At 41.2% G+C, this 23,316-nt stretch overlaps 3 protein-coding genes across 3 annotated transcripts; 1 reads left to right on the top strand and 2 right to left on the bottom strand.

Moving 5' to 3' along the window:
* Positions 1–459: 459 nt before the first annotated feature.
* Positions 460–12,560, top strand: slc20a1b (solute carrier family 20 member 1b). The gene is made up of 11 exons (XM_080046888.1): positions 460–727; positions 1,905–2,618; positions 3,458–3,598; positions 4,051–4,136; positions 4,448–4,544; positions 7,879–7,998; positions 9,235–9,483; positions 9,575–10,196; positions 10,362–10,547; positions 10,683–10,767; positions 10,955–12,560. Exons 2-11 carry the CDS (start codon positions 2,267–2,269, stop codon positions 11,108–11,110), a joined length of 2,094 nt encoding a protein of 697 aa, XP_079903014.1. The 5' UTR covers positions 460–727; positions 1,905–2,266; the 3' UTR covers positions 11,111–12,560.
* A 183-nt stretch (positions 12,561–12,743) lies between these two features.
* Positions 12,744–16,017, bottom strand: LOC307265242 (uncharacterized protein). Its single transcript, XM_080046889.1, has 12 exons — positions 15,879–16,017; positions 15,408–15,467; positions 15,294–15,320; positions 14,988–15,038; positions 14,838–14,873; positions 14,715–14,735; positions 14,575–14,610; positions 14,434–14,472; positions 14,269–14,301; positions 13,951–13,989; positions 13,831–13,869; positions 12,744–12,888 (listed from the first exon to the last, which is right to left on the bottom strand). Exons 1-12 carry the CDS (start codon positions 15,931–15,933, stop codon positions 12,875–12,877), a joined length of 450 nt encoding a protein of 149 aa, XP_079903015.1. The 5' UTR covers positions 15,934–16,017; the 3' UTR covers positions 12,744–12,874.
* A 713-nt stretch (positions 16,018–16,730) lies between these two features.
* On the bottom strand, positions 16,731–22,936 carry pcyox1 (prenylcysteine oxidase 1). Its single transcript, XM_080046319.1, has 7 exons — positions 22,746–22,936; positions 22,424–22,569; positions 21,527–21,733; positions 20,843–21,017; positions 20,542–20,753; positions 20,273–20,425; positions 16,731–19,715 (listed from the first exon to the last, which is right to left on the bottom strand). Exons 2-7 carry the CDS (start codon positions 22,533–22,535, stop codon positions 19,045–19,047), a joined length of 1,530 nt encoding a protein of 509 aa, XP_079902445.1. The 5' UTR covers positions 22,536–22,569; positions 22,746–22,936; the 3' UTR covers positions 16,731–19,044.
* Between the last annotated feature and the right edge of the window lie 380 nt (positions 22,937–23,316).

The raw sequence follows: 23,316 nt of genomic DNA, 5'->3' as shown, positions 1-23,316 counted from the left end.
CCACTGGCCTATACTAAAGTAAGGTGGAATAACTAAAAAAAAAAACATGTAGGTAGCCTTTAATAGCCTACTTAAAAACTAACCTATGGGTAGCCTACAGTTACATTTCCCCAACTATGAACGCTACACCATACAAATGAAATGTGTACAGAGGGAGGCAAACAGTACTGTAATATTCCCTGCAGACTGCAGTAGGCAAATGTTGACTATGTACCGGTATAGATTATGCCCGGGTATCTACCTACATAATATGTTATGTATCGTTGTATAAGAAGAATTTGCTGTGAAATGCGATCTTCTGACCAGCACAACTTCCCATCCATGACGCATCTTGCATCCTATGACCTTTTATAACGCGTGCATCTTGCTGACAGCTGGGCGGTGCTTCCTGAAGGGTGTATCCAATAAAAAAAAAGATTGTCCTCCCCCCAGTTTACCGGCACTATACTTCTACACATGCGGCAGCGAGGCGCTCTATCAAACTGAGACGGTTCTGAATTTCAGAAGACGGATTTGTTTCACATCAGCTTATCGGAAATAGCTGTTTTTTGGTTGTTTTCAAAGTCACTTTATTTTTCAACGAAAGGCAGCTTTTGAGGAGATATAGATCTCCGAATAAGTGTAGTTTTCATTATCCCGCGCGCGCTCTAGTTGGTCCGTACGCGCGCTAATTAGCTTACTGGCTAGCGGGCGCTATTCTTCACAAGACTGAAAACTTCAACGTGTGGTGAGTTTAATCATTTAATCTCTGAGAATGTACAGTGACCTGTGGTGTATTCCACTGACATCCGTAACTAAGAAAACAATATCATAAATTGATGTAACCGCAAAGCTAATGTTAACGTTAGCCGGAGTAATATACCATTGTGCTTTGCGTTGAACACCATTGATAAGTGTACAGCTTGCTTGGTATTTTAAGCGACCTAACGGTGTTGTAGGTTAAACATCTTTTATTTCTAGGGTTATGCTACTTGTGTATTGTTAGACGCCGTTACACCAACGCTAGGTTTACGTAACACTTGGCTCATGCCAGGTTAACGGATTTAAAATAACTCCTTTACTTTAATGTTAAGCTAACGTTAGCAGTATTGACCATCTGTCCAGAAAACACTTGGCAGGTCATTAAAATTGGCTCGACACATACACACACGACAATGACTGCACAACCCATCAGCTTGTGTTGCCTAAATCGAGTTACATCCGGTTTCCTCCCCTTTTAACGAATAACTACGTCGAACATAATTGAAATTCAGCATAATGGACACATTTGCTATTATAGCGGCTATAACCTTTTTAAATAGGTCCATGGCAATGACGACAAATGTTATTGTTAATTTTGTAAGTCTAGACCGGTCGAGCTATTTCTGGTTTACGGTCGCGTGAAGCTATATGAACAGACCGCGCTCGTGCTCAGGGTTTGTGTTCTATGAATGGATGACGACACGTGTGCACACGAAAGGATTATAATGTCGCCTATTGATAAGGCACTACTTATCTAGTGAAGGCCTTTTAAGCCAAGGGTACACGGCAATAAAACGTGCAATAAGTGACATGCCTTGGTCATATTGTAGGACGTTGTTGTCATAAAACCTCTTTCTTTCCTGCGACATTTACCAAAAATGGCTTCCTATCGGGTATGGTTTTAAAGGAAGGCAGCTAGTAGAGGTCGTTCTTCCAGTCCACGCGTTAAATAGTGGTTCTCCACGTTGCTTTCGTGGTTTTTAACTAATTTGGTATGTAAAGAAGTGTATTTCCTCCTGTGAACCCCTCCAATCTAAGATCCGTGTATTTCACATGTTGTCAAATTGTTTTCTGTTTCCTTTTTTATTGACAGCCTCCACATGAAGGAGGGATAAAGTGAAATTGTTACTAAAGCCAGCCTTTTCTTTCTTTTGTCTTTTCAGAATGTACCCCTGCTCATCTGCAGTTACATTTGCACAATGGCAGTCCATTCACTCTGCTTGATAGCTGAGCAGCAAACAAACAGCAACAGATTTAGTATCATTACAGGATAGCAATACGCCCACACTATACCTCCGTTTACCTTAATTGTTTTCTGGTTACTGCTGGATAAACACATTACAAGTTTGCACTGCTAATTCTCAAATCATCCTGTTAACACAGGTTGGCCTAAAGAATAGCTAATTATTTATTTGACAATTTACCTCTTATTTTACTAGCTGCTGTTTAGAAATAGCATTATTCAATCTTGAAACCTATTCATTCCCTTTAAGATTGTGAAGCAATTCCTCTTTAGTCTGCAATCATGGTTTCAAGTACGACAGTGTCTGCAGTAATACTGGCCGGCACAGTAGCAATAGCAAAGCAGGGGCCCCTGACAGATTACATGTGGCTGCTGATTGTCGGCTTCATCATCGCCTTCATCTTAGCCTTTTCTGTGGGTGCCAACGATGTGGCCAACTCTTTTGGCACAGCCGTGGGCTCTGGGGTGGTCACCTTGAGACAGGCATGCATTTTGGCCACGGTGTTTGAGACACTGGGCTCTGTGCTCATCGGGGCTAAAGTGAGTGAAACCATCCGCAAGGGCATCATCGACGTGGGCATGTACAATGGCTCTGAGCACGTGCTGATGGCTGGATCCATCAGTGCCATGTTTGGTAAGTATCTCTCCAGCTTATCATGTACATACTGTAACTTCACCTGCTCTTATTAAACGCTGTCAACAGAACTTTGTTGCATGAGGCGCATGGCACTGTTTGGTTCTTACGGCTACTTAAAAAAAAAAGTTGATATTAAAACCACTGGCTGCAATACATTTTGTACATTATTGAATCAATTCACATTTATATTTGATAATTTAATTGAATGATGTCATTACTTTTTTGACAGATGGAAATGTTTTCAAGAAAATATTTCACATGAAATGTCTTTGTTTTTAAATGCAGTTTTACTGTGGTTGCGTTCCAAATCGCATACTCTTTCTCTTTTACTACATCCGACGATAAATATAATCTAGTTAGGATGCAGTAGGCATACTATTGGGACATACTTTACTCTTTATTTCATCATAACGTTGTGCCTTGATCTTGCCTCTTGCTTTTATATCCGTCGCATCCCCGTTTGTTTTCACATGGAGGCTGACGTCACTTAACGTGCGCACTGGATTGTGGGTCAGAATCGCCCAAATAGGATGCAGTTTTCAACACTAACAATCTTGGCCGCATGAAGTAGGACATCCGGGTACTTCTAACCATCCTAAATCTGGCCACAAGAATCGGGACATCCTAAATCTTTTTTCTACATACTATATAGTAGAAAGTATGCGATTCGGAACGCAACCTGGTTTTTTCCCAGTATGGAAACGCTTTCTAGGCCCCCTTTTTTTAATGTTTTAGCTTTTGCCGGTTTAAGACCGTTGTTTATAAATGTATGTAAACCTGAATAATGAGAGTCAAAATGTCTTGTCTAATGTGAGGATATTATTTATTATGATTAGGTTCTGCCGTGTGGCAGCTGGCCGCCTCCTTCCTCAAGCTCCCCATCTCTGGAACACACTGCATTGTTGGTGCTACTATCGGATACTCGCTGGTTGCCAAAGGCCAGCAGGGAGTCAAGTGGTTAGAACTCCTCCGTATCGGTAAGTCAGACACATGGAATGGACCGTACGGTTTGGTGGAATTGCATTGGGGACTATATTAAAGTTAAAAGCGGGTTGTGACTGCTAATGCATTATCATAAGGGCGGTGTTTTGTCTGTGCTGAGGACCTTCAATGTCCAGGTAAACAATCCAGTGTTAGAAATGTATGAGTGTGTTGGAGGTTTTTGAGCTAAATCCACATCATGTTAGAAAAAATTAAATAAAAAAAACACAAATTAATCAATCAATAATCGTCACTTCACCGGGGAAATTAATATAGTTAAAACGGTCTGCTTGCATAGCCTGAGCAGAAGCCGACGCAAAAATGCAATTGTATAGGGAAAAAAGCTGTAGTGCACTTACTGAAAGAAAATAATGTAGAAAGCTTTGGGTTTTTGTGACAATATATTTAATTTCCACTAAATTGCACTGCTCATTTCTTTCATTTGCAGTTGGTTCCTGGTTCCTGAGTCCTCTTTTGTCTGGCATAATGTCAGGGATTGTTTTCTACATTGTGCGCAAGTTCATCTTACATAAGGTAAACTGGCTGTAATCCAGCTGTGATGTGTGTTAGTGAGTGAAGATTCCTTCCGGAGTCTTAGCTTTTTAGGTCAGTTTCATCACCATACTAGTCCATTCTCAGAATAAAATTGAGGAAATGTTTGTTTCAAGGCAAGAATCAAGCCACTGTTCTCTGAAACAGTTCCTTATTCACAGCATACAGCAAGGTTTGAATTACCACATTGCCCTTGTTATGCCATCAACTGTAACCTGATGATAAAATAGGACAGTTCTTTTCATGCAGTGGAATTTGTATTTCTGATTCGATGCTCTGATTTGTCCCCGCAGAAAGACCCTGTGCCAAATGGATTGAAGGCCCTGCCTGTCTTCTACGCCATGACTATGGGAATCAACCTGTTTTCCATCATGTTCTCTGGAGCACCGAGTGAGTATCATTGTTTGAGTCATTTTCTCTGCATGCCTTCCCACAGCCACAGCTTAAAATAAACTGCTCCCTCAGACAACCGGATGCCCACACATATTCCAGACTGAACCAGACTGTGTTGACCATTTTCACAGAAGCCATTTTTGTTTTAACATGTTTTTTTGAGGGCTGTCTTGCTTGTGGTTCTGTGTGGGTCATAGCCGGAATGAAGTTTTAGAGTGGAGCTCAACAGGGAGATGGAAATAAGATTTCACTTTACTCTTGACGTCAATGTCTGCCCTTCAGACAAAGGAAAAGAGAAGTAAAGAGGGTGCTTGAAATGTTCTTAGTGTCGGCGGCCCGTAATTGCATTGCTCAGAATTTGTTTTGTATACTTGTTGGCTTAGTCTCCCAAAATCTCTTTATTAAATGAGCAACTTTTGCTCCTCTGTTTTCTTTTCTCTACAGGGCCAAACAGTTCAAGATGTTAGCTGGCCTGGGCCATTAAATGGCTGCTACAGGCCAGATATGGTGCTCTGATGTGTGCATTCACATCAGCAGCATACTCAAAGAGGAGATCACTTGGCGTTCCAGCATAGCTTGTAGCCCTGCATAGTCTGGCACATTCTGCACAGTTGTGTGAAGTCCGTCACACCTCAACACACTGTACATGAGGACCTGTACTTTGGTACCTCACATAAAAAGGTGCAGGATTGCATTTCAGACATGTTAACAAACTCACTGCATTTTGTGTACCGTAGAACAATGCAAATTGTCACCACACACACACACACACACACCAGCTTATTCTTAAAGCTTTAAGACGGCAGGATACACAATAATTTATTTTCACAATTTCATATAATGAAACACATCAGGACTCAAAGCTCATAAGTATCAAAATAATATTCAGAAATCCTATTTATTTCAGGCTTAGTTTTGGATAGTGTATTACACTGGCAAACATGACAACAGTTCATCATTGCTGATATATTATGCAGCAGTGGTATCTGCAGGCAACTGAGTACAGTATGTTTGGTTTCCTGTGTTGGGACTCAGTGTTCCTGTGATATAGATCCTATCATAGTGGTGCAATTGGACACCGGGCATCCCACAGCACATTCCTATACTCAATATGTACACCAGTGCCAGAGATCTCAAGCCAGCATGTGTATGCAATGTGAGCCAAAGAATCTGATGGTCAGCTGTCGATCCTTTTACGGATGAAGCTAAGTGTGACTTTACACCTTTTGTAATCAATCAGCTACTGTCACTCCAGTTCAGCCCTGTTCATTGTAAAATGAAAATCAACCAAGAAACATAATTATTATACAGTCCTACAGTCTAATCTGGATATGAAGACTTATGGCTTTCTAAAACGGAATACAATCACTGTTGACTCTTTTAGGCATCTCAGAGATGCTAGGAATTTTCCCTACATCCGCTGAATTTGCCCTGAAATACAATTTATATTGCTGGCCCTCAGATAAAAGCCCGTTTCAAATTCAAGTCCAAACAGGATGTTTGCATACCAGTGTGAGTGTCATAGTGACGGTACATTTTGATCCCCTGACAATAGCCTCAATTGAAGAATTTCAATGCCTTTAGCTGGATACCAATTTTCTGCCTGTGTTACCCTCTGAAAAGAAAAACAGAGTGGTGTTGTTTGCTCTGGGTACACCAAACAATATTCAGAAACATGAAAACTGATGCCAGAGCATGATAGTGAGCATGTCTTATTTCATTGTCTTCACAGGCTGCTTATGTTATGTATAAATACTTATTGTGAGGAATGAATGTTGGGCTTTAAGCATAATGTAGCTGTCAAGTAACCTTAATATTCATGGTAAATGCTACACTGGGTTCTAGACAAACGTGGGGATAAATAATCATAGGGCCCTTGCCAAGTGAGTCATAAACTGCCACTTTGACTGTCATTGTAATTGAGGCTGGTGGTGAGATGCACATATAGTAGTGGAAAAAAACAACAAACCATGTTATTGTGTAATGTGGGCCACGGGATACAGAGGTTTCAGGGAGGGGTGTGGAACGCAGCTGTGGTTGACTTCAGTTTCCTGTGATGTCCTATTCATCCCACTGCATGGCTGTGGTATAAACCCACCCTTTTGTGTGGGAGTGTTTATCAGACTGCCAGACATAGGCTAGTTCATAAATCCCCTTTTATTTTATTTTAACTTATTTTAAGAAGTTCCCTTAACACAAGTCACTGACAGAGTATTTTTGTGAATGCTGTCCACTTTTTTTTATTTTGTATTCACCAGTGTGTGTTACTGCACATCATTTCTTGCTGAATCACACCTTTCTCTGGATGTCCATCAACATGTGAGCTAATATACACCAGTCAAAGACAGCCACCTTCCTAGTTTTTCCTTTTGAGCCTCACCAGACCTGGAGCATGTGATCTTCCATTGCGTAACTAAATAAACAGTTAGGTGCTCTGCAGTCTTATGCTGCAGCGTGACTTGGTAGAGAGTGCACTGTGGACTCTGTCCTCCAGAATGAACACAGCGACCGAGACACGTATCGCTTTAGCCTTGGGCCTAATTTCCTCTTGTTTACCTTACACTTCCCAAACCGTCCCAAGCTAGTGTACATGTTGTTTTTTAAATCACTATGCATGGCCAGGGTGGTGGTGTTGGCCTTTTGTTTTTGTTTTCTCCTAACCACTGCTGACTTGCATCTTCTGTATGACAAAGATTACTGCTTCTCCAAGGAAATTCGCAATAGTTGTTTCTCCCAATATGTGCTGCATTGTATCTACATTTTCTGCATCAGCTTCACTGCAGTCTTGGCAAGAGGTAGCTGTTATTGCTACAGCAAACAGCTCCTGTGAATGACTCCCCCTTGTCCCTTTTTCCCCCTTAACAAATGTCGCCTTTTAAGGAACTCGTTGACCATTTGCAGTGTTGGCTGGACATTTTGGGGTCATGTTGACATCTTTGCTCTTCCACCTTTTTAGGTGTGTTGCATAACTGTTCACATCTAGGGGTACACATGCTTTCCATATTTACCTAATGATAAGACCATGCTGTCATGCTTGTAAGGTGAACAATTAGAGCCAGAAGATGACACACATGGCCAGATGTCAGTGAAGTTATTGCTATTTCCCTAAAGTTAATTTTCATGCATTGGTGCCATTCATTGTTTAAATAACAGGAGTGTGTTCCTCTTTTAAATATCATCCTGATATGACTTTACTGATCAGTTCAGTGTTTTAATGCAACTTTCTGTTGTCCACAAAGAAAGGTAGCACCAGCTGCCTTGTTTTTTAAATCTGCCTTTCTCCATTTGCCTTTGTCTGTGATTCTGTCCGTGGCACCTGGCGTTTCTTCAGTGCTGGGATTTGACAAGGTCCCTTGGTGGGGCAGCCTGCTCATCTCGTTGGGCTTCTCTCTGGTGACCGCCATTGTGGTCTGGTTTATTGTCTGTCCTCGCCTCAAGAAGAAAATTGAACGTAAGTCCCATTTTTATATTTTGATTTCTGGCAACATGTTTTCCAATCCATGACACTAGTTTCTGCTGACGACTGAAATCATGGTGTCCTCACTAAAGCCATCGGACAAGCAACGGATTTGGCATTGTACATGTAACCTCAACCTATTCACATGGAGGGCTCATATTAGTCACACTTATCAAAATCATGTGAAAATATTGTCACCAGTTTCTTATATAATCCTATATTTTAAAAAAAGTATAAATCCTAGAGTCCTCTATATTTACAGTCTAATGGTGTGCTTCAAGTGCAGACAGAGACATTATTAATTTTAAACTTCAGTAAATCTTTTATAATTCCCTCTGTTGTTAATAAAATAGTGCTTTTGTGTTAAGTTGTCCCTTATTATGCCATTAGTCTAACCCTCGCTGTGTTAACAACCTATTAAGGCAGGTAGCAGAAAAGCTGTATCTGACACCACCTCGGACATAGGTCCACAAATGTAATTCCAATTAGTTTCAAATAGAACCTTCTACAAAAACTTTGATTCAAAACTTTATTTTAAAAACGTAGATCTTTTAGTTTTCCCTGCCTGTTGCAATAATGATAGTTTTCTTGACAGAGATGGATCTAATAATATGTTTTGAGATATATTTGAACACACCTGTCAAGTGTCACCTCTTATAGGAGAAGCAGCGGGTTTATTTGACCAATCATGCTCTGTGTAGCTCAGCCACCATCCAGTAGACAAGCAGCCTAATTGGGTCATAGTGATCCAGTAATTGGTTTTTACCTACTTGACCAAAATAAACCTAAGTTAAGTTGACTTAAGGTATTGAGGTGGCATTTACAGTGCATGAATGGGGAGAAGGCTGAGGGTGACTGACAGTTCTTGTGTTATCCAGTTTTGATGATGTAATGTGGCCAGCTGGTCAGACAAAAAATATTTTATTTGCAAGTATCAGATTGACTTAAAAACCACAAACAAATGTGATGTAAGCCATTGGCAGTGTTATATTCTTTCATAAATTAAGCTCCTAGCCGTAGTGTAAATATATTCCTTGTAAGGTCATAATCCATTTATCTGATTATGTGAACACAGCAGCTTACTTTTGGAAACAGACATATTGTATTTATAGAACAAAGGTAGGTGACTCTGCTTATGCAATTTGTACAACTGCATGTCGCTTAGTTTGAAAAAAACTAGTATGTGTTGACATGACCCAGGCAATATCTCACTCTCTCTCCCCTTTTTAGGAGACATCAAGTCTTCCAGTCCCTCTGAGAGCCCCCTGATGGAGAAGAGGGAGCCGAGAGAGGCCCACTGTCCAATCCTGAAACCAACTGCCAATGAGACCTCTACGCCTACCACCCCAGCTGTCAATCAAACCCCCTCTGCTCAGCCCCAGACTGCCCCTGAAGAGCGCAGAGTGGCATTTGACATTGGCGATTCTGATGAAGTTGACATTGGAGATGCCGATGGCACAGACGACAGCAGTGAAAATGGTAAGTGCCCAGAATCAGTTCTTATAATTTTATGTAAATAAAATTATAAAGATTAATATAACTTGATATTTAATTTTCTCATATTCTGCAGCCCCGAAACAGGTTCAAACAGACAGTCAGGTCCAGCACAGTAATGGCTCCACAAATGCTGCCAATCAGATAAAGTTCAACAATAACCAGGCACAGTTTAACAACAGACCAGCACAGCTGCCAAGTAACGGTTACAGCCAGTACCACACGGTCCACAAGGACTCCGGCCTCTACAAGGACCTACTGCACAAGCTCCACCTGGCCAAGGTGGGTGACTGCATGGGTGAGGGGGGTGACAGACCTATTCGGCGAAACAACAGTTACACTTCTTACACCATGGCCATCATCGGCATGCACGGAGACTTCAAGTATAAAGAAGGTGACTTCCGTGCCAGCGAGGATAGCGAGAAGGCCCCAGGGTCAGGCGGTCAGGAGAGGAAGCGTGTGCGTATGGACAGCTACACAAGCTACTGCAACGCTGTGGCAGAGCACACTACCCCCGAAGGTCTAGGAGAGGGTGAAGTCACTCTAGACATGACAACAGAGGTCGCAGGTCGCAGCCAAAGCTCTCTAGATGAGGACGGGCTCGAGGCCGACAAGCCAGAAGTCTCAACTCTATTCCAGTTCCTCCAAATTCTCACTGCCTGCTTCGGATCCTTTGCCCACGGAGGCAACGACGTTAGGTATGCAAACTCCTTGACAGGTTTTTTTTTTTTTTTTTCCCCATCATCAGGTTGATGCATGGCAATTTAGTTTCTCTGGCATGTTGTTGGGGACATTTTCAAGGTTCAAATCAAAGTCAGAATATTTGCTACTGTTGAAATAACCTCATGTCTTTTCCTCTGCAGTAATGCCATTGGACCTTTGGTAGCGCTGTGGCTGGTTTATAATACCAGCAATGTGTTTTCAAATGAGCCCACACCCATTTGGCTGCTGCTGTATGGAGGCGTCGGCATCTGTGCTGGTCTGTGGGTGTGGGGCCGCCGAGTGATCCAGACCATGGGCAAGGACCTTACCCCCATCACCCCCTCCAGGTATAGAGCCTACAGACCGCAGAACCTGTTTGTCCTTAGTCACCAAACCACATCCTCCTCAGACATTACCATCCTGTGAATGCAGCAGGCATGCTCAGACACGGCTAACTAAGGGTTGTTTTTATTCCCCTGCAGTGGTTTCAGCATCGAACTGGCCTCAGCCCTGACTGTCGTTGTTGCCTCTAACATTGGCCTGCCTGTCTCCACCACCCACTGCAAGGTAGGCTGCTTAAACACTGTGGTCTGGAAATTAGACTAGACACGGGGAATGAGACATACAGTAAACAGGAACCCAGTCTGGTAGAATGTCCAAATGTGGGGCAACTTTCTCCTAAAACATTGTTGTTTAGCCCTGCCTACATCTAAGAAAGAATTTGGATTTGATCTGACATCTGCTGTGCTTCCAGGTGGGCTCTGTGGTTGCAGTAGGCTGGCTGCGATCTAAGAAGGCGGTAGACTGGCGTCTGTTCAGGAACATCTTCCTGGCATGGTTTGTGACTGTGCCCATCTCTGGCCTGATCAGTGCCGCCATCATGGCCATCTTCATCTATGGCATCCTGTGAGCCTTCGGCTGCGCCCCAAGCAGGGGAGGAGAGAGATACCGCTCCAGTGCGCACCAGGAGAAGAGTTGGAAGGCCAAAATATATTGCTTACCTTAAGCCAACAACTTCGGAAGGGAAAAAATGGAAATGTTTGAAAGCACGCGATATGGGTCTGTGGTTCTTGGCTGCATCATTTTCAACCTAGAATTTGCGGTTTGTTCCAGTTGGGCTTCATTTCTTTCAGTGGGAAGATTGCATTTCTTTGTTCTGACTTGCTTTTGCATATCATCATTCTGTAAAGAGTTTTATCTAAAAGCATCAACTGATTTTTATTTATTTTTTCTAATTCTCATTCTTCCATTTTTTTTTTATTACTTTGAAATTATGTATATACATCCATGCTGTTTTAATCTTGTGTTACTAGTTAGAAAGAAATGAACAATTAAAATGCAGTATTAGCCTTTTTGCAGATCTAGTCCTCCAGTCATAACACTTGCTGAAAGTAACAGATTGTGAGTATTCTTAGGTAAAAAGAAAAAGGGTTTTGGTGTGTGTTTTCCCTTAATTTTAAGTATTTGGTCTTAATCAATTTGGCTTCCATGTACACCCCCCTAAACTGGAACCTTTTTTGTTTTTCCTCATTATAGATCAAACATTGCTTTTACCACACTGTAAATTCAGGTCGGTGACAGTGTTTTCTGCTATTCTTAAAATTTATGTGATCACGTTCACAGCACTGCAGTCCTGTCTTCATGACAGTATCTGAATAGTTTACAATGGTGGAAACACTAATTTGACACACTGGCAGAATGATTTGTGAAATACTGTATCATTAGCATGAAAGTCAGCACACAAGTCTGTGGATTATCTGCAATCCAGTTCTTTCACAAGGATATCCTGAGTCTCTATTCTTAATCAGTGCAGATATGGCTGCCTGAAATTACTTGGTTACTTGAATTTGCAGAATGTCAACTAATGGAAAGGCCTGCTCTCAAACAAGACCTTAAGTCTCCTGTTAAAACTTGATAACATCATCAATGCTGGTTAAATGCTTTAGTCCTGCTTCAGCCTTGTTTTTGTAATTCACCGTGTGTTGGCTACTCCCCGGTTTGTTTTTTCTGTGGAATTTGCACCTGTCCCGACATTTGGGTCGCTCTAACGTTCCACTTTCTCTCGGCCTGTGGAGCCGAATAAGGTTATACATCACGACGAGCAGGAACCTAAAACTGGAAGATATCTAACGGGGTTGGTTTGGAGCTGATCTGGTCTCTTGTTTGAATGAGGGTGGACACATCACATTTCATACAACAGGCATGTGGTCATTTGGCTGCAGAACTAAATGCATTTCAGACCTATAGATGCTGTAGTTGCCTTAATTGTTTTATTTTCCCTTAGGTACCAAAGAAATGTTTTTTTTAATGCACATCAACATACTCTAGTCCACATCTGTGGATAAAAAAAAACAAACAAAACAGTTGAAAATAAAAATGGGAAAATACTTGTGGTGTTTTTTTTGTTACATATTTAAAAAAAGGTTTTGTATATAAAGTATTGGAAATTCATACCGATTTAAAACTATTTGGTGAAATAATGCCATCGGAATTGAGGACTAAAAAACAGTTCTGAAAGACTACAAAAGAAGAATTATAGCACATGACATTAAACAAAAGAGGACATAGTTGGTACAGATAGGTGGAAGAGATCCCTTTTATTAACAGTAAGCTCGGTGCAGCTCAGGCACCGGGTGATCAGTGGGCGTGTGGATCCGCATGCTTCGGGGCTTCCTCACTCCAGTACATCTGTGACGCAGGGACAGACAGAGACAGGATTCCTTTACGCTAGCTTTACATTGAAAAACACCACAATTCAGTAGTTTTCCAGGGGCACGGCACATAATCACATAGAGCTTTTTCTAACGTGACTCACTCACTCCCACTCCTGATGAATGACTGCACCATTGTGTGATGTTATTGCAGTAAAGCACAAAGCAATGCCTATCTATCCCTAAGGATTTTCTGCTACACATAGATTTTTCAGCTCAGGACAATGAGTTTTCTGACCAAAGATAATCAAAACATTGACCTTTTATCACTGCTTTTGTAAACCTTGGATAATTTGATCAACTTTAAAAACTGTTTTTCTGCTTATTTCCTTGGTCCTAAAAATAACCAGAAGCAGATGATGCTGTGTAAATCAAGCACAATAGGGCACCTGGGGACAGACATCTCGGTGTGACCCGGATTCTTGTCCTAGTTTTACTAACAAAAGGAGAAGTGTGTTCAAATAAACAATACCCAACATCTTATTTTTGAGGACAAGCAGAAAACCAACTTATTTTGTCACCTCTAGTGTGACTCATATCCCTGTAAAACAATTGTTTTGATTCTGTACTTTAAACTGGATACACAAATACTTGTAGAGTTTTTACAAGCTTGTAAATCTGTAATTGCTCTTGAGGCAATTTGAATGTTTACTTGATGTTGAACCCCACCCATAAAGGTTTTCAACAACACTGTTTAAATCTAGCTAGACTGCCTCCGACCGGCTCTGTTTTTTCACTCCACTTCTTATTACATAACCTTCAATTTAACTTTCACTGTGTTGCTCAAAACAGTTCACCACATCCATTCTAGCCTGAGGTAGGTACTGGGAGTCCGAAAAAAAAATGTAATCATTGTTAGATCCGATCATTATTATAGTATGTGTGGAACATTTACAAATTCTTTTTTCAATTATTTTACCTTGATCCTGATCCTTGGTTGAATCCTGAATGACTTCCTCTGCACAGGAGAGACAAAAAGGGGATTTAAATCAAGTAGTTATAGTGAATAAAGTTAGTTTTAAGTGTCCATTTAACTTACCAGAGCTGCTCACAGTCTCTGCCTTTGCCTCGTGGTGCTCTGGGAATATCATTTAAATGATAATAATAAAATAAAAAACCAAAAGTCATTTGGAATTCATGAATATAAGGATAACGGAAAAGATCACAATCGCAGTATTATTCAAAGCTCATAATGTAGTGTTTGTTTGTAGTGCTTGTGTAGATTAGATTCACATTACCTACCCCGTCTCTGTCTCCCTGTCAAAACTAAATAAAGACAGAAATTGCCTTTGACAGTGACAAAAAAAAGATATATACAGCTTTAATGTGCTGGAAATAAACAAAGTCACAAACTCACCATCTGCCTCCTCAGAGGACTCAGACTCTGGCTCTTTGGATTACAAGGTGGAGAGAAACATCAGTCACAATACTGTGGTATTTGACATGTCAGTGTGATCTTTTCAGACCATCTCTAAACTTTATGTTGTTGCCATCTACAGGCTGAAAGTGGAACCTCTCATACCTCCACGAGCTGCTGCGTCAGAGTTCCCAACTCCCTCTGCTGGAGGAGGATTTCACAGTTATGTAATCTCAGATACACAAATCTCACTTTAAAGGACACCAGGATGTTTTTTTTTGTTAGTTTTTGTTTATTTGTACGCACCTGTATTGTTTTTCCCAGCTTCAATTCGCTCCTCCACTGTTAGAAACATTTCAACAGGTGATTTTTAATTATTTAACACATCATCAAGATGTGTTCAGGTGCTCATCATGTGATCAACTCATGAGTCATGTGTAACTCACCAGATCCATTTTTAACAGCCTCTGTGTGTAAAAAAAAAATGTAATGACCAGTGTTACCAACTGTGCAAACCCAGAATCAGTCCATATTAGTTTTGAATAAGGTCAAAGGTCACATGCTCTTACCAAGGTAGCGTCCCTCCTCATTCTGCTCCTCTGTGACTTGAGAGGGGAAGAAAAAGGTAGAACATTTGATTTACACACAGTACTGAACAAAGCAGCTCACCTCATTTGTTATCTTTTATGGTGACTGCGTTTGACTTTAGTGAAACTAACCGTTCATCTGAGCGGCCTTGTTCTTTTGAGCGGCCTCAAACTCAATCTGATCTGAGAACACAGAGAGATGCAGTGTGCAATAAGGATACGGTGAAGAAATGTAGATTAAACATAATTCCAAAATAAAGGGGGGCTCGTAGGTGGCTTGAACAAAGCAGTCATTCTCTGCAGTCTCAGTGAAAGCTGCTTTTCTTACAGCCAGGTGAATAAACAAAGGCCCACAAACACACACAACTACAAAATACAACAGTAATAAAACATCAGTTTCAAATTCAGCTGATTCTCAATCGTTTCATTGCACTCTACCTATTTTCTGCAGTTCAGTCAGTCCATCTGCATGTAGAAAACATGAATTACATCAGTTTTGTGGCACCCTTTGATAATTATTATTGATAATTGTTATCAATATAAATTCCTCACCCTGCTGTGCGACTACCGGTACTCCCTCCTTCTCTGCTGATTCCAGAGATGCTGAGAGAGCTAGAAGTCATCACAAGTGCATCGGTTATGCTTCAAATAAATGCACAACTGAACATCACATGCAGTTACTCCTTCAATAAGCATTAATGTGTTTTACGTACAAAAAACAAAACAAAAATCTATTTACTATTACATTTGATGAGAAAGGTGACAAATATATGCATTATTTAAGACTTATCTAAAGAACTACATTGGATTATGCATTCTTTATGATTATTCGTTCTTCTTTATTTTTAGCCCCAAAATTAATGAAAAATTATAAACAAATAAAAACCTGGTCAGAAATAAAATGTATCCAAGATTTTGACCTCCCAGCCTCTATCAGTGTAGATCAAAGAGTTTCAAACGATAGCCACGTTTAACTTTTCTTGAAAATAAAAACAATAGGACAAATCTAAACTATATTCTTACCAGTGTGAAACGCTGACACGGCGAGGAAAACAAACATGGGCACCAGGAACCTCATCTCTGCTGCTGGTTTTGGTCGTGGAAGATTTTGGTTGTCTGTCTGAAATTGTGTTGTGTTGTTGTCGGCTTACCGCCTCTTATATCTTCAGTCACATCACATGTCTTGCATGGACAGGCGGCTCTGGTACCATTGTCCCTCCCTACCTGTGAGGACAGCTGGGTGGCACATCAGCACACAGACATATCCTTATTCGACCCGTCAATGCCACCCATTGTTGGCTCTCCAGTCACACGGTGCCTTCATTTGGGATGTTACTGTGGGGGTTTGATGAAGAAAAAAAAAGGAAAAAAAGGAAGTCCTTACATCCAGGCTGAAAACAAACAAACAAATGCGGATTTATCTTTTAGGAATGGAAATGGTGATGTTACCGCACATCCTTGGCTTATGAGCAAAGCTTCGCAAGGTCACTCAGTGAGACAATTCCTCAATTAATCAGTGAGAAAGCAAACAAGCTGTAGCTATTAACAGTTTTACTGGTCTCCTCAGTCTTTAAAAAGGACATTACACTCGTCTCACCAACTTTGACAAATCAAAAAATCCATTTTAGATGATACTGTAAAAATTAAAACAGATTTGAAAAGGTAAAGGTAAAGATATAAAGAAAGAAAATAAATAGATTCTAATGTAAAAACAAGACTTAAAAGGTCATCAGTATCACGGTCAGAATAAGTAAGTTTGCAATTCGGTTCTTAGAAAGCTAGAATACTACGATATGCCTTGAGAAGTAATTCAAAGAAAATTTAAATAAGACTACGAGGCAGACTCAGACTCATCACTTTATTGTGATCCTGGGGATGTCAGTGCTGTTTTGAAATCAGATTAGACCCGATTTCAAAAGTTCAGATTTGTACATAAAAGTCTTCTTTGATTTGTGAAGAAGAAGCTGATCTAAAAACTCCACATTATTGTTATAGTCTTTTGCAAAATATACATTTTTTAATTATTATTAATATTTTTAAATACAGTATGATCCAAATCGAAATACTTCTAGAAAAAATCTAAAAAAATACCCTTCTAAAAGTGCTTAGGAAACAATTAGCAAACTACAGAACATTGGAAGTGATTTAGGAGGGTACAGTTTAAACGACATGATGTGATGAATCTCATATTTTACAAAGAAATGACAGAAATTCATTATATTCTTTACAGTTTGGTCCCGGTGGCCTGGCTCTGATGACACTTTGTCAAAAATGACACAGGAACAGGGAAACCTGAAGGACAAATGATTTCTAAAATCATAGGGAGACTTAGAATTCAATTAAGACTTTATCCGATGACACCGATATCTTTAAGGCACAAGCAGTTATGAACGCTAAAATCATACATATGTTACCTTGTCACTGTGATCAAACTGTCCAATTAAAGTCTTATTATTATCATCGGTATTATTAAATTGTAAGAAAAAACACAGTTAATATTTCTTCATCAATTACTGATCAAATCAACGGAGGACATAAAAAATTAGTTGATAAAAGGACATCTTTGAATTAGCGAAGCAAGAACTCGGCTAAAGGGTAACGCTGATCTCTTAGATTTCATAGCTGTACCGTGTTCACAGTAGCAGCAATGCACAATTTAAAAAATAGATATTTTCAAGACACTCAGGCAAACAGAGGAACACTTATTAGGAGTGTCCTTCTAGCTGGCAGTGCAGCATGGTTCACAGTGATTACAAAACTCGGCATAGCACAATATTGATCCACCTTTCCATTTAACTTGTGCTGCTATTGCTGGTGAATAATGAACTGTGGCTTTTATAGGTGCGATTAAAGTCAGCGTTCCTATTGGTTGTATTCACCAAGGTAAAAGCTGAGATCTGGGAGAGCAGAGGCTAAAAAGCTTAAGTGGGATGGTGGAAAGAGACGTGAGTGATAAAAAATAATCGTACAAACGAAGACAGACAATGAACATATTACGACTTTAAAATACTACATTTAAAGTAGTAAATCTGTCTGATTGTCCGTCTTTGTCGCCCCTTCAACACTTCTTTGCGTTTCCCTAGGTCTCAGCTAATGACTTTGGTGAGCAAAAAGATAGGAACAAAGGCCGAAAATACCACAATAAAATATACACTGACCGGCCACTTTATTAGGTACAGCGGTTCAAATTTCTTGTTAACACATAACTAATCAGCCAATCACATGTCAGCAACTCAATGCATTTAGGCATGTAGACCTGGACAGTACAACTTATTGAGGTTGAAACCGAGCAACAGAATGGGGAAGAAAGGGGTTTTAAGTGACTTTGAACATAGCAATGTTGAGGGTGCCAGGAAGGCTGGTATGAGTATTTCAGAAACCGCTGATCTACGGGGATTTTCACTCTAAACCATCTCTAGGGCTTACAGAGAATGGTCCGAAAAAGAAAAAATATCCAGTGAGCGACATTTGTGTGGACGTAAAATGCCTTGTTGAAGTCAGAGGTCAGTGGAGGATGGGCATACTAGTTTGAGATGATAGAAAGGCAACAGTAACTCAAATAACCACTCGTTACAACCAGGGTATGCAGAATACCATCTCTGAACGCAAAACACGACTAACCTTGAAGCAGATGGGCTACAGCAGCAGAAGACCCCACCGGGTGCCACTCCTGTCAGCTAAAAACAGGAAAATGAGGCTACAATTCACACAGGATCACCAATATTGGACAATAGAAGATTGAAAAATCATGTCTAGTCTGATGAGTCTCGATTTCAGTTGCGACATTCAGATGGCAGGTTCAGAATTTGGCGTTAACCACCTGAAAGTATGGATCCATCCTGCCGTGCACCATTAACCATGCCATGTTCAAAGTCACCTAAACCTCCTTTCTTCCCCATTCTGATGCTCGGTTTGACTTCAGTACATTGTCTTGACCACGTCTAAATGCATAATTGCATTAAATTGCTGCCCTGTGATTGGCTGATAAGCTTTTTGTTTTTATAAGCCATTGAACAGGTGTACCTAATAAAGTGGCCGGTGAGTGTAAGTTGTAATAAACTGCAAATTGTCCTTGGGATCAGAGCACCCCCCCAGATACCTGAAAGAGAGTTGGGATTTGCCCTGTGTTTAACGTAGTGCAGCAGGAGTGTGGGCGTGGCTCTTATCTCCAGTAGTCCTCCCTCCCTCTTCAGAGTTCCCCTCTTAGTCTGGTGTGCAGGTCCTCCTGGTCTATCTTGCTGGCCAGTCCGTGCCAGTGATGATGTGCAAGCAGGGCAGCGTTCCGGGCAGAGATGGCGCTCATCTCCATGGCACTAGCCGCCCACTCCAGGGCGTTGAGATAGTACATGCGGTTGTGCAGGATGAAGGGAGGGGTGTTGCGGTGAGGCGGGCGGTACGACGGATAAGCCAGCCATGGAGTCTCGGACACCGAATCCCAGGAGAGGAACATCTCCCCCAGCTGCTCTTGGGTCAACGGCTTCGGGCTGAACACCTTCCAGACCGTCTTCTCACTGGCAGGGGGGCGCTTGTAACCCGGAGGGATGTGCACGGGGTCCAGAGAGCTCAGGCTGTTGATGAAGGAGTCCTTGCAGTCGGTGGTGAGGACGTCGGACACAGTGAATTTGGAGGCAGGCTGTGCGCACCCGAGGTAGGACATGTTTAGCTTGCCGTGGACCAGTGTGGTGACGGTCTGGTGGTACCGCCCGGGGAAGTGAGAGCGAATCGGAGGGGAGAAGCCTGAGAAAGTGATGTCGGACTTTCCCTGGTGAAGCGCCGTTGCTATGACCACTATGTCGTACAGAGAGTGTGCCGAGCCCGAGTCGCCAACATAATTGACCTCGTAGAAACTGTTTGTGGTGCCTGAAAATTGAAGATAAAGAGGGAAGTTGAGACAAAATATTTGATAAAAACAAAAAAAAATTAGCCTGGTAAGACTAGCCTTATCTAGCCCAGATTCACATTTGTTTCTTTCCCACAGATCTGTGTGGACTTCTGCAATCTTCGTGGGGAGAGGAGTATGGTCAGAAAATGACTGAGCCAATCAGGGCCTGCTTTCAGACCTAACATTATTCCATTATAGTGGAAGGCAGCTTCTGATTGGTTCTTGCAGCCTTGTGAGACCAGCCATATCTCAAGAGCTTATTCGTCTAACCATGTTGAAGTCAACGACAACAAGAACCAATCAGAGGCTGCCATACACTAACGGATGGAAAGCGGGGAAGGCCCAGTCCGACTGGAGGCTGGATTGACAACTACATGAACCCATCAGGGCTGCCTTTCACTCACAGACTCCTCCCTATGGAGATTGGAGAAAGGCCAGACTGATCTGTGGCAAAGATACAAATGTGAAGCGCAAGATCAGGCTGTTCTCACCAGGCCAATAAAAATGACCAAAATGAAGGAATATGAAAAGGTACCTGTCTTGGATGGTCGAGTCTTGTATGAAATGGAGGTGACTTTGGCAGGGATGAGCTCACTTTTGCTGTGGTACAGCAGTCCTGAGCACACTCTCTTATTGCCTCCATCTACTGCCCACAGGCCTGATTCTGCTCCTGCTATCGACACTACCCCTATAAGACAAGACATACATTCAATGTTACCTCTACTTCACAGCCATTTCAACAAAGGCCTTTTATTATTAGACACATGGTGAAACAATGCAAACATTTACATAGTTAAAACGTACCCACAAAGCCATTAATGCGTACGCTTTGACCGTAGTTGACCCGAGTGATGGGTGCGACAATATCGTTGAGGAAGACCTGTGAAAACCCTTCGGCGAGCATGGCTTCCTCCAGTGTCTGATTAACCAGGGTAAGAAAGGTATCGCCTCCCATGGCATGCAGAAGCCTCTCCACATTGGAGAATGAGTACCCAAACTGCTGATACTGGTACGTCCTAGGAGCAAAAGGATTTACATGAGTATCCAACTCTTGTTTTGAAATAATGAGATAAAGGAGCTGTGACAACTACCTTTTCCAGCTCACCTCATGAATTTGTCCAGAAATCCTTCCACCCACATCCGCATTCGTAGAAGGTTGAACCCGAATCGCCAGAGCATGCGAAAGAAGTTCACTATAAACCAGTCACTCTCTTCAAAAGTGAGCTCCTTTCCATCAAAGATTGCCATTTTAGAAGGGACGTCTTTCCTCTGGGGAATACCTGGGAAAATGGAAAAAGAAAAAAAAAAGATACATTAGCTGGTTTCAAATATACTGGACTCCTTGATAACTGCAGTGCAATAAATAAAAAGTGAACACATGTTGATGAAGGATGGTTCACACAGCTTGTTAAGAGAGAGAGGAATATCAATAACTAATATTTTTTCTGGTGTATAAGGCACCACTAACCACTTACAACAATTTCAACTCCTTTATGAATACATCTGACTTGTACTTGCTTTTTAAAAGGTCATTTCTAAAGAGGTTTAAATACACATTTCAGATTTTTTTCATATTTAACTAAATCTGCCCAGTGTGTTATAAGTTTAAATAAGAGTCTCCGTCTGACTATGTGACTTTGATGAAGATCAAACCATATTTTATGAATGAATTATGAGTTAATGTAGGTCATTCCCAAAAAATTGTTAAGTATCTTTTCACCCACACTGTATGGTTTCAGTTACTTAGGTTTGTGTGCTGAGTCTGTTAAACTGAGGGTGGGTACGTTACCTAATCTCTCAATGAAGTGCTTCATGTGCAGGTTCAGAGGATGGATAACAGCACCTCCCGTCTCATACTCAAAGTCTCCGAACTTGTGCGTCGCTAGTCGCCCGCCGACATCTCCCGGTTCAAACACGTCGATCTTCACCCCGGCTCCAAACTCCTGCCTCAGGTAATACGCTGCCGCAGTGCCACCGATGCCTGCTCCCACCACCGCTTTAAAGGAGCAATAACAACAACAACACAACACAGTCAAGAATCTTCACAGCAGGCTCAGCTAGAATCATTCCAAAGTGGTGATTGGATCCAATTCACATCATTTTCCCTTTTCTAGCAGAAGGGGAGGAGGAACATTTTAATATCTCACCTTTGCCCTTTTTTTTTTTTTTAACATTTCACTTATAAGTGAAAGGTATTTTCCTGATTGTATTCCTTCTCATGTTTCTTTGTGAGCTATGTAGCTAAAATATACACCTCATACACACTGTATTCCTGTTAAACTTTTGTACTGTGGCTGCAAAATATATTGAATTTCACTATAGATTTAACCTATGTTAATTGGTTATTATTATTTCATATAATAGTTTCATATAAACTGAAAGATGTCCATTACATTTACCCGGAGCTTAACGTGATTTCTACAAATGGCTTAAGAAGTAAATGTTGGCATTGTTACTTAACAAATGACTTAAAAAAGGTATTATTATTTTATCAGACCTGTTTGATGATCATCTTATGACAATGCACATGACAATGTCTGATCATATCTTTGTTTTTTTCACTAAAAGTACATTATTAAAATGCCTGCTTGTATACATATATTTTAATTGTGCGAAAAGAGTGAGGTCTCCGTCTCCCCCACCAGAAATGTAATTTAAAACCTCACATGCACCCTGAATGGCTTACCTATATTTCTCGGCTGCTCCCTCAGCTCTGGGGCTGAGGCAAGGCTCCATCTCCCCGTGTGCCAGAGCCCCAGGAAGAGCAGGGCTCTAAGGGACAGGGTGTGTGGATTCATTGTAGGGTTTCTAGTTCTCAACAGCAAGGAGCATCTACACAGGAGAAGTAAACATGACCCACGATCAGTTCAGCTAATGACTTCCGTCTCTGACAGTCCTGGTCAAAGGTTACACTCACGCAAACAAAAGAATAACAACGAATATGGTGACATGACATATCGTACGTGTATGTAAATAGTTAAGTGGCACAGTGAACTGCGTGGACTCACTATTTCAAAAGTCACTACAGGAAGGCTGCTGTTGATCCGGAAGTAGCCCCAACAGAGTCACCGACACTCGGTAAATACAAAACTTCGCCCTAGATATTCAAATAGAAAAGTGAGCTGTTGTATAAAAAGGCCACATGAAACTAGAAGTGATAATAACCAACTCAACTTGTTTAACGTTTGAATTAGGTAAGAGCAGCGTCAGCAACGTAGAGAACGTTTTCCGGACTAGCTTACGTTCGAGTTTCAAAATAAAAGACCCCCAAAAAGTTAGTGTGACAACTGAGATAAACGTGTGCAATGTGTCTCCGGATGGACTGCATATAAGATACCCTATATTTCCCTCTTATTTTATATCACTTGACACTTGCTACTTGTTAGGGAGAGTGTTCTGAGATTGAGGAAGCTGCTCAGGTGCTAGAATAGGGTTGAACAAGACTCAGTACACTCCATAATCTATGTGATTCCTTTACTCTACACAGCAGAAGAGTAGAGTCTACAGTAAGTCCTTAAGACAAAATAAAAAACAAGACCAAATAAATAACAGTTAACATCCAGTACAATTAAGTTCTGC

Source organism: Ammodytes marinus (genome assembly GCF_949987685.1).
Source record: "Ammodytes marinus genome assembly, chromosome: 18".
Classification (NCBI taxonomy): Eukaryota; Metazoa; Chordata; class Actinopteri; order Uranoscopiformes; family Ammodytidae; genus Ammodytes; species Ammodytes marinus.
This window is presented reverse-complemented; position numbering and strand designations above follow the sequence as displayed.